This window comes from Musca vetustissima, unplaced genomic scaffold (assembly GCF_032173495.1).
Source record: "Musca vetustissima isolate MV318-11 ecotype Yass unplaced genomic scaffold, APGP_CSIRO_Mvet_v1 utg6823, whole genome shotgun sequence".
In the NCBI taxonomy this organism is placed as follows: Eukaryota; Metazoa; Arthropoda; class Insecta; order Diptera; family Muscidae; genus Musca; species Musca vetustissima.
Window position 1 is genome coordinate 180180 of NW_026883386.1, and position 12135 is coordinate 192314.

Consider the following 12135-nt stretch of genomic DNA (forward strand, 5'->3'; position numbering starts at 1 on the left):
ATACCTTTTGTATAAGGTAGTGTCACTTATTCCAACGTGTTTTCAATTAAAAACCAGTAAGGAAAGTAGTAAAGTCGGGCGGAGCCGACTATATGATACCATTCACCACTATTAAACGCAACTACGTTATTCTATGCTCAATTTTGTACATTGTGCAAAATTGCAGGTCAATCTGACAAACATGAGGAGGTTTATGCAGCATTTACTTAAAATCGAACGAAAATATATATGGAACGAAACTTGTCACAGGTTAGGTTATACTAATTTCAGTACGTTTTGTTCCCATCAGCCATATATTGGTTCCTTCGTGCGTCAATTACTTAAAATCAATCGATAATATAGAAGGGAGCTATATCTAAATCTCAACCGATTTTCACGAAACTTGGCAGACATCACTCTAGGCCCAATTCAGTACGTTATGCCAAATTTCGGGCAAATCAAAATATATATAGGGTCTTTGGTGCACCGTTTACATTAAATCGGACGAAAATATATATGAGAGCTATATCTAAATCTGGGTCGATTTTCACGAAACTTGGCAGACATCACTCTAGGCTCAATTCAGTACGTTATGCGAAATTTCGTGCAAATTGAAAGACGAAATAGGACGAAAATATATATGGGAGCTATATCTAAATCTGAATCGATTTTCACGAAACTTGGCAGACATCACTCTAGGCTCAATTCAGCTGTGCCGAATTTCATCCAAAGCGGATCATAATCGACTCAGAAGGTTATTCTATGCATATTCTCAAAAGGAACCATGGGTCTATCTCGATTCCTTTTGCCTCTTACAAACATATGTACAAAGACAAAATACCCTGTACCACAGTGTGGTGAAGGTAAAAAAATGGGAACATTCTTCTCTACAAGTATGCCAATCTCTACTGAGAATAACCTTGGAGAAGAATGATTGTTTTGATACTATTCGAAGCTTCAAATAAGTTAATAAATTTGACACGGTTTTCATTGCATTCGACTTGGGAATATAATCAAGTATTTTATAGATTCCAATCTACAGCAAAAAAGAAAAAAATGTCTTATTTTTATACTAAAAAAATTAGTTGGTTTTATTTGTGTGATTTGAAGGGTGTTAATAACAATAGATTTTTTAATTTTTTTAAATTTATTATTATTAAATTATCATGTTAAACTGTAATCTTTCTACGATGCATAAATTTAGAGGGGCCATAACAAGAAAAAATCAAAAAAAATTGAGAAAGAAAACAAATTACACAATTTTTGTTGTTGTTGTATTAATAACGATTTAATTTGATAAAGTGACGCTTATAATATATGTCCCTTTTTTGTTTACTGAAGAATTTAAAACATAAAAAAATGATGATTACTTAAAACTGACTACTACAATAATCCTATGTGTGCATGTCGATCGGTCGGTCACACTTCACTTGGCACCACTTGAACTTTGGATAGATCACCAACCAATGTATCGAGTAAAGCTCTCAACTCCTGCTGGGCAAATTCTTGGGGCAAAGGTAAACGTTCCAGGGCAATTTTTATAATAAGACAGGGATTTAGGATGGGACAAACAAGTAGAACACCACGTACTAAACATGCTAAATTTTGGGCAATTTCACTTTGACACAAACGATGTTTGGGCGTTGGACAGGGCAGAAGATTGATACGTGAACATAAATCGGCCAATTGTGGTTTTAGATTTTCCCAACGGGCTTCAATATCGGCTTCGGTTTTCAATGATTTCAAACCCTTGAACTGAAAGGAAAAGAAACAAGAAATTAATTGTTTAAATTATTAATTGATAATTAAATAAAATTAATTTAGTAATTATTTATAATCAATTTCTAATTAACTTTTTAATGTCATTAATTATTAAATTAATTCATGTGCTTACCTTTTCATTTATATCAATAAAATCAAGAAATATTTGTCCTTGATTAGACCAATTGGGCACCTTAACGGCCTTATTTAGATCGGGGCTTTCAAATTGACTTAGCAAGTTGTGCAAATAATCCAAGTTATCTAAAAGAATAAGAAAAATTAATTTTAGAAATTAAAGACAAAAAATGTAATAAAAAAATATCTTACCATTAATTATGGCATCGGGAGCTATGTGTTGGAATATAATTTCATGGGCCAAAGACCATTGTTTGGCCTTTAACAAATATTTAGCTTGTAAGTGATAATTTTGCACTGAACCAGCTTTCACTGCCTTGGCATAGTCGATCCATTTTTCTGGTACACCCAAATTGTTAATAACGAATTTCTCTTTATCGGTAAGGGTCACATCTTTAGCCACAGATACATAACGATAAAGGACATTCTGCACTGCCAATTCACGTTGATTTCGATCTTTAATGTGCAGTAGCACAAATATGGCCCATTCCCATAGGTCATTGTTTTCTAATTGTGAGGCAAAACCGACATGTAATTGTGATTCACTTAATTCGGAACAATGGCGATAGCCCAAAGCTTCCAGGGTTTGCAATAATAACCAACTGAGAAAATAAGAAAATTAAAATTATTTACTTTAAGAAAAAATATAGCTCTTACCTCAAACGATAATCCATGGGGTCTACGGTATGTGTTGCAGGATTTAACAAGCTCTCCATTGGATGACTACGTTTGGAAAACAATTGCAACAAATGATAACGTAAGTCATAGATATTTTGACGTTCACCACTGTCGTCCATGTAGACAGGTGTTGGTGGTAGACAGAAAAATTCTTCCGATTTAAATGATTTCTCATAGGCCAACAGGGCATCGGTTATTGAAGATGTTGGTGAGGATAGATACCACAATTGAAGCTATAAATACAATAACAAAAATGTTTTATAGTTGTAATTTAATTATTAATATTTTACTTACCGCCAAAACTTTAATCCATTCAATACCATCCAGAGTATTAATAACACCATGCGATGACGACATAAGCGATACCCCAGCCACAAGCATATACATTTTCAAACGTTCAATTTGTATAAATTGATCTGCCTTATCAGAATTCCAAGCGGCCAATTGATCTTCCATTAGCTGGCGTACAGTGGGACCAGATGACAATTGGGCCAATAGCAATGACATATTGGCATCATCATAGGAGAAGGCCAATTCACACGCCTCAGTGACCTTGTGACACATTATTAAATCCATTAAATGTTCCAAATAGGTATGTTTGGAGACGGTACGTGTCAATAGATCTTTATCGGTAAGGGTATTTTCCAACCACTCAGAGAGTAAATTACGACGATACATAACAACAAAATGTGATGTAGGATCACGACCCTCCAATGCCTCATGATCGCCCCAGAGGGCTAAACATAATGACCATACGGAGACATTATATTCCTCTAAGGGGCCAAGATTTATAAGTTTAATGGCTTCATCTAAATGTTTGACAATGAGGTCGGTGCCGCCATCAGATTTAATATACGGACATTCACTGCCTTCCACATCCTGTTGTTGGGAATTGCGTAGTTGGATTTGCAAGTGATCTACGATACTCTCCTTGAAATTCTCATATGATTGAGTGGCGGACAATTTGATTTGCTGTAATACCGTATTGGAAAAATCATTCACGCCACGTGTCTTGAAGAGGAGGGATGAAACTTCGAGGAGATTTTTGGCTGTAAGAAAAGAAAATTTTGAGATTTTAATTTTTAATAAATAAATAAAATATATATAATAATAAATTATTTTTTCCGAGGAGTGAATATCGATTCGGGCCACTACCTTGTAGCAGCCAAGGCTCGCCCTCGTCTTAATGTTGCAGCATAGGTGCGATCTAATGTAACACGGAAATTTGAAGTCGAAAAGCTGCAAACACAACAGGTTGCCGAGGCATACTCCGCTCAACTTATCCACCTTCTTGACGAAAGCACTTCTTGTCCCGATAATAGTATGGAAGCACAATGGCAAAGAATTGTCCACTCCGTTCAAACTGCAGAAAAAGCAACACTTGGGTACCAAAAACCACAACCAAGAAACCGGTGGTACGATCAGGAGTGTCGCAATGCTACTGATGTGAAAAACGAAGCGTATATGGCAACCCTACACACAGTAGCAACACGTAATGTGATGGAGAATTATGGAGAAAAGGAGAGAGGAGAAACGTATTTTCAGAAAAAAAAGAAGAAAGAACAGGAAAACGTGAGCGGGTGCAAATCGATATGTAAAGGAGTCGGAATGAAGTACGGAAATTTTACCAACGAGTAAAACACCAAACCGAAGGTTTTGGTGCAGGCACATCCTCCTGTAGAGATAAAGAAGGAAACCTGGTGACAGATACAGCATTTTGAAAAGCTTCTGGTATCAAATAGTGGCGGTGAAGAAGATACCCCAGAACCAATAATAGATGAAGGTATAGATTGTATACCACCTAATCAAGATGAGGTCAGAAAAGGAATCAATCGGCTGAAGAACAATAAAGCAGCAGGGCCCGATGAGTTACCGGCCGAACTATTCAAAACTGGTAGTCAGATGTTGGTAAGGAGCATGCACCAGCTGAATAGTACAATTTTGCTAGAGGAATGCATGCCCAATAATTGGAACCTCAGCATCCTGTGTCCCGTGCAATGATTATTGGACCATACCAATGCGGCTGCATACCTGGCAAATCCACCATTGACCAGACTTTCACTCTGCGCCAAATTCTGGAAAAGGCTCACGAAAAACACATCGACACATACCACCAATTAATATGGCTATGCAGGATAACTTTAAGTGGCACAAGGTCAGCAGTTAAAGTCGGAAAGGGCCTATCGGGCCTTCAATACCGAAAGAGGATTCAGACTAGGTGACAGTTTGTCGTGTGATCTTTTTAACATCCTGCTGGAAAAGGTCATGGGAGACGCAAAGGTGAACAGAAATGACACTCTGTACACCACACAAAACATGTTACTCGCCTACGCCGATGACATCGATATAATGGGTCGAACATTGCGAGCGGTAACAGCCACCTTTGAACAAATTGAAGACCACCTTGAACAGCGAGAAGATCAAGCTGATGGTATCAACGCGCAAGATGTCCAGTAGACGGTGAATATCAGCGTCGAATGAACCACGAGCTTTACAATTGATATGCGGATGTCGAAATAGTCAGTCGTATTGAGCTGCAGGGACTACGATGGCTTGGCCATGTTGTGCGAATGAATGAGAATGTCCCAGCTCAAAAGGCCTACTGATGGTTCCCGTAGAAGGGGAAGACCACGATTTAGGTGGAAAGACCGAGTACAAAACAACATCTTGGAACGTGGTCTTTTAAATTGGAGGAGTTGCGCACAAGACCGATGCGCTTGGAAATCTTTTTTAAGCTCGGCTTATGGAACAACCAGCTAAGTAGGTAAGTATTTAATTAAGAAATTAAATAAAAATGTAATTAATTAAATAATTTTAATAAATAATAAATTAATTTTAATTAATTCATTTTAATTAATTACTATTATTTAATATTTTAATATAAAAAATCTACTTACACTTAATTTCCCGATTCAAATTATTCCTTGTTGTCGGCACAATTAAAGTGTTTTGTGGACCAAAGCCCATTTTGAATTTTCTTCCATTATAGAGACCCAAATCTGCAGGCCATTTAAAGCGAAGAGGATATGAAATAGATTTACTCAACGGGACATGGGCTGCCAAACTTTTAATCATTGCCACCTTGGGTCTAACCAAAAATGGTGGCATTTTGGTTACAACTTGTTCCACAGCGGTTTCCGAATCGGTTGCAATTGTTTTATGCTAAAAAAATTGAAATAATAAATTAGATATAAAACCAAAAATCTTTATTATTAAACCTACCGCATCTTTTGATTTTGCAACACTTATTAAGGAGCCAGCCGATGATGCTGGAGCTGGTGGTGATGCCAAAACATTACCAAAATCAGCCTGACTTGAGGTCTCAGACAGGTGGCCACCCAATCCAGGGCCATCTTTCCACAATGATTGGGATGAGTCATACATATCTTGAATGTGGCGACCAAATAGGCCACCACCCGCGGTGGACATATTACGATTGTAATCCCGTTGCAAACCAAATTCCGAGGTTTCTGTAAAGAACAGATTTTGAAAAATTAATTTGAAAATCTGTAATATAAATTGTGAATGTGGTCATACCTGATTTATTATCATCTTCAATAAAAAATGAGGCCTTCATCAATTGTAACTTGTGGGAATCGGTACCCATATCCCTGGCCAATGTTGTTGTGGGACTAGTTAAGCCCTGTTTATAGTTTTGTTGGGGATAATCAAACATGGAGAAGTCGTTGCCGTTGTTTTGAAAATATTCTAAAAAATAAAAAAAACAAAATTAAATATTTGTAACAGTATCCCAAACAAGTATTTAAAGACCTACGTGTTTTATCCATTAGCATAAATTCCGCAGATTCATCCATGGGATAAAAACCGACATTTGTCAAAGATTTGGGATCCAAAGAGCGGGCAGCATCTTCAGAGATCTATGAGGAAATGAAATTAATAATAGAAAAATACAAAATCCAGCTCCATTTTTCTACATACCTTCTGGGCATTTTTCAAAGCAGCCAAAGTCATTTTATCTTGACCCACAGCACCCGCCACGCCACCAGCTGCAGCTTGTTGTTTAGCTGCATCCAATGCAGTTGCTCCCATTTTTGCCTTTTTCGGATCAGTTGGCAATTCATCCTCCTCATCACTATCATTCAGACCATATTTAGAGAAATGTTTCACACGAAATACCCAGCTGCCGGTTTCAGGACGATATTCTATAAAACGGGTATCATTCTTATCGCATACACGTCGCAACTTGGCCTCCCAATCCATTTCTGCCAAACGTTGAGGATCCTTAATAGGTTCGTGAATACTTTTATCCAATGGCCAGACTTGATCCAATGTTACTTGGGCCTCACGATTCAATCCCTGACCAATTGGTGGTTTATTATCATCATCGGGATATATGATAATCTCCTTGTTACGGAAATGTACAATTTCATCAAGATTTAGGCCGGCCACATCCATTTCTTTGCCAAAATATACATTGCCATAACCTTCACGGCCCACCGTGAAATTGGGTACCACACAAGAGCCATCCTCGGCCAAATAGGATTTCAAATCATCCAAGGAGGGTATGGTGTAATAACTGGAACGCAAAAGAAACATAGTTAGAGATTTCAATTCTCCACAAAATGAAATGGAAACTTACCCAACCCTTTTCAAGGTTATGCCAGTGGGATGTTCTTCATATTCTGCCTGATTGTCTTCCACCAAAATTGATTTATCTTCGCCGCTATACGAACGACTGGATATAATACTTTCATTTGCCCCTCCGGCACCACCTGCTGCAGTCACAGACGACATACCTTCCAATCTCGAGGGTTGATCTTCAAATGGATTTTCTTGCACGGTAGAGACAGACATCCGTCCGCTAAATGTTTCCAATGGTTTACGTGGCACCAATTCCGTTAATGTGCTATTATGGGAAGAGACCGGCTCAAAGCCAGCATTTAAATTATGCTGACGCACCTTTTCCAAGTTGTTGGGATGCAACCATGACTCACGGCGACTGGAATCCAGAGCACCACCACCTCCAGTATTAATGCTAGTTGTGGGAGTTCCACTGCTTAGAGGGGTACCTCTACCACCCGTACCTAGGCCACCACTAGATGTCACAGCTGTATCCCTTGATGGTGGCTCTGTTGGTATCTCTCCGGAAAATGAATCATTGCGTACATCAGCACCACTACCAGGAGCTTGACGTTGTGGTGTATTTTGTTGGCTCACAGGCGGTGTCTGGGTACCACCACCACCCAATGACTGATTATTTTTCGGTTTCAGTATCAAACGCTTGGCATTGGGTTTCAAACTGAAACTTTCCACACTGGCATCGAACTCCTCTAAGCCTTCAAACAACGACTTCTTGGTCAGCGATGAACCAATTGGTTTGACACGCACCACACTGGGTGACGACTTGGTGGTAACCTTAAATTGATTGCTTACATTACCACTTTCCAAGATGGCCTTTTGTGCTGCCGGATTGGTGGCCTTGGTTGGGTCGTTTTCTTCATTTCTCTTTAGATCTTTGAAAATCGGATTATCGCCATAGGGTGAGGTGACTTTAGACAAAATCTGTTGATGAATTGGCACCTGCTGTTGTTGTTGAGGTGTTCCCGGCAAACCACCCATTGTACTCAGAGATCCACCCAATGTGGTACCAAAACCCCCACCCAAGGTAGAGTTGTTGGTGCCAAATGCTGACGTGCCTGTAGTGCCGAAGAGTCCACCACCGGTGGTATTTTGTGTGCCGCCCAGTGTGGTACCAAACATACCTCCAGGCTTGGCAGCCGTGTTGCCAAAAAGCGATGTTCCTCCAGTGCCGGAATTAAAATTCAATGGTGCTGCTGTAGAGGTTTGTGTGCCGAAAGCCCCAAACCCTGAGGTGGCGGGTTTATTTAGGGTGGTATTGCCAAATAGGCCACCCCCCGTGGTGTTTGTGTTCTGCAAAGAGAAATTGCCAAAACCGGTGGAGGCGGTAGATGTTTGTCCAAAAGCGGGGGCGGCACCAAAACCAGTTGCAGGTTTGGCACCAAACAGACCACCACTAGCAGTGCTGGTGGCCGTGTTACCAAAACCTCCAAACCCGGTATTGGCTGTTGAGACACCACCCAAACCAAAGGCGGGTTTATTGGGATCATTGGCCTGCTGCTGGCCGAACAGAGATGGTTGTTGTTGAGCTGTGTTTTGGCCAAATGCTGAACCAAATCCGGTGGTGGTTTGGCCAAAAGCCGGTGCTGTACTTGTGGCAGGGGTTTGCCCGAACATCGATGGTTGAGTTGTTTGGCCAAATGCCGGCTTGGCTCCAAATGGATTTGAGTTGTCAGTGGCGGTGGCACCAAATCCCGTAGTTGTTGTGGCACCAAATGGCTTAGCGCCAAAAGGTTGTGTGGCTGTGGCACCAAATCCTGTGGTGGGTTGTTGCCCAAAAGCACTTGTAGTGCTTCCAAAGAGACCTTTGTTTTCAGTGGTTCCCGCCGCTGGTTGACCAAAGAGTCCAGTCGATGGTTGGTTTGTTGAACCAAACAAACCAGTTCCCGTGGTAGGCTGTGCAGCCGCTCCAAACCCGAAACCGGTGGTTGTACCACTCTGCGGCCCCTTACGATTGGCCAAATAATCTTCCATACGTAACTCCTCCAATGATTTGCCTTCGTATTCCTTCATGGCGGTGATGCAATGTTGCTTGGTGTTGACATTGTTGGGTTGACCTCCCTTCATCAAAGTGTCGGTGCCGATTGTTGGTACATATTTAGCAATGGAGGTACCGGGATTGGCGGCTGCAGCAGCATTGGCCGGTTGACCAAAGGCCGATGTTGTGGAACTGCCGAAAACGCTAGTTGTGGTGGGAGCAGCTTGACCAAAGGTACTAAAGCCGCTGGCACTTGTAGATGCAGCAGGTTGGCCAAACAAAGAGGTGGTGGGTTGGGTTGCTGTTTGTCCGAAGCCACCCAATCCACCGGGTTTCACGGCGGCACCAAAGGCCGATGTGGCAGCCGGTTGGCCAAACAAGGATGTTGAGTTTGCTTGCGGCTGGGCCGAGCCGAAGAGTGTTGTGTTTTGTTGGGGTTGGGCAAAGGCTAAAAGGAGGATACAATTAAAAAACTGCAAAAAAGCGTTAATTATTTTTTTACTTACACCCAAAAGCCGGCTGCGTAGTAGTGGTAGCCCCAAATGCCGTCGAGGTACTGGCCCCACCAAACAAACCCGTCGTTTGCGGCTGTGTTGCTGTGGAACCAAACATCGATGGCTGGGTTTGTTGCGTTCCAAAGGTGGGTGCTGCTCCAAATGCACTTGTAGCCGGTTTGCCGAAAGCCGATTGGCCGAACGGTGATGAGGTCGCCGTATTATTGAAACCGCCAAAACCTGTGGTGGGGGCTGTCGAGCCAAATGTGGGTTTTGCTCCACCAAACATATTCACTTTTTCTATGCACTAGCTAATTTATTAATTTCCTTTTGTGTGTTTATTTTAGTTTCTTTGTTTATTTTTTTGGCGCGCTCGTAACAACCAGAAAGCGTGCTCGTCTCCCTCTCGTCGTCGTCGTACCGACTGATAATGCAACTTTTTTTCTTTCTAAATTTCACAAAATGTTTTAATGCAGGCAAATCATAATCTGGTTGTTGTTGTGAAATTGCCCAGACAACTATTTGCCACTATGGATATGTCAAATCCTTTGCACAGAATATGCCCAGCACTTGTCTCTACGCCACCAACTCGTTGTTGTATATTTTTCTTGCACAAAAATTCCGCAATCTTAAAACACGGTGTTGGAAAAGCGTCACTTTACAAATTTAACAAATCTACAACTGAGATGATTGCCATACAATGTGTTTTGAAAGTTAGTCGGTAACGTATACGTAACGTGAACGTATAGGCAATAGCTTTTTCGATTAGTGTATAAAGTATCGTAATTAGTGAACTAATTACTACAGAAAATTGTTGCCAAACCAGCAATATAATAGGGTTCTCCAATAAAGGGAGTTTTTTAATTAATTTATTTTAAAATAAATAATTAGATTTTTATTTAATAATACGGATTAAGTCATTTTTGTTGATTTTAGTCGATTTTGCATCGGTTGGTAATGGTCGAAAATCGATTTTGAATAGGTTTGACAAAATCGAAAGATTGAAAATCGAATAGTCAAAGCATAAATCGAAAAGTCTAAACATCGACTGTTGGCCAAAATCAAAAAATGGAACAGTAATAAGGAGGTACGTACCCTGCCTCAGTTGTCAGAGAGGGTTACATTCGCAAACCACACTGTCGCAGTTCTCAGGGAGATAATTGCATGAATGAATCCAGCAATAGCACCCAAGTATATTTTCGCCTGAATGAGTGCAAATGACCGACTGGTATCATAAGCAGGTATACTGTCGCAGATTTCAGGAAGGGATTCTGGTAGAATTGAGAAACGCTTACGCTACATTCGTAAAACATACTGAGGTCATAAGGAGATACCCCTGGTGTCAAAATGAGCCACCTTGTCGCAGTCTCTGGGAGGTAATGACATGGATGATTCCGGAGACTCAAGTACCCAAGCAGATTTTCTCCACTTCATTTAAAAGGTCGGCTGGTGTCATAAGAAAGTTCTCCGTCACAGTATCCAGGGAAGGATTCCGGTAGCCTTGAAAATTGCCTATATACACTTACAATCCATGAAGCAGGTGCAGCATCGACAACATCTTGTTCTGTCGATTTTCGTCTTCTCTTGTAATTGGTACATCAGTGTCATGCCGAGCACACTATCACAACTCTCAGTACAACATTCTGGCAGGTTTGAAAAATAGTCTGCTTCGTATTGCTTACATTCGCAAACCACACCTGTACACCGCTTTACTTTGTGGGATGTCAAAATACATTGCCAGCGCCCAAATAGCTCCCGACAATGCCGTTGTTACTACATTTAATTTTTTCGCAAATAACCTGTTGACCTAGTCTTGGGTCATTCACAAGTATTGTCTCCTCTGCTAGGAAGTTAAGTAGCACTTTGGGTATTTCTCCAGCAGGTATGAAGTGAGTAGTTGCAGCAATAATTATGTCCCAGAAATTCAACGCAGGCAACCGATAATCTGAGTGATGAAGCTCTGATTGGTTATTTTTCTGAAACCTACGCAATCAGTTTGATTTAGAAAATTACCCCGATCAGAGATCGGCAATCTTCCTTAATTCCACCATGTTATATCAATTTTATCATCCCCTTTGTAACTCTAAACATTGAAACATTCATTTCCGACCTTATAAAGTAGAGCATTTAAACGGGAATTTAATTTAGCAAAAAAAAGGAATCATGTTGTTATTCAAATTTCTTTAGGAAATGTAAATAAATTCATTGCCAAAGAAGATTCTCAAAATTCCGAGTTTTTTATTTAAAAATCGGGTTTTTTTTCTTTTTTGCAAATTATAAAATTTTATTGAGAAGTAATTGTTCTAATGCGGCTACCTTATTAAATTGGGCGAGTAAATTTGATAATATAAATACGCCTTAAATAATTTGTGACAAAGCGCCATCTGTTGTAAACATTGATTAATTACTGTGGCAACAATTTTATATTACCATTAAAAAACACAATTACAAAATGAGAATTATTACATAAAACATTAATAAAATGCTATTAGCGACGACAACGACGATGAT

The 12135-nt window shown here is 40.1% G+C and overlaps 1 protein-coding gene across 1 annotated transcript; it reads right to left on the reverse strand.

Annotated features, from left to right (window-relative positions):
• Positions 1 to 1398: 1398 nt before the first annotated feature.
• Positions 1399 to 9913, reverse strand: LOC133330256 (nuclear pore complex protein Nup98-Nup96). The gene is made up of 12 exons (XM_061538715.1): positions 9637 to 9913; positions 7154 to 9578; positions 6493 to 7090; positions 6329 to 6431; positions 6091 to 6261; positions 5776 to 6023; positions 5451 to 5715; positions 2848 to 3602; positions 2533 to 2786; positions 2068 to 2477; positions 1874 to 2001; positions 1399 to 1734 (listed from the first exon to the last, which is right to left on the reverse strand). The coding sequence occupies exons 1-12, from the start codon at positions 9911 to 9913 to the stop codon at positions 1399 to 1401; spliced, it is 5970 nt and encodes a 1989-aa protein (XP_061394699.1).
• Positions 9914 to 12135: the final 2222 nt, after the last annotated feature.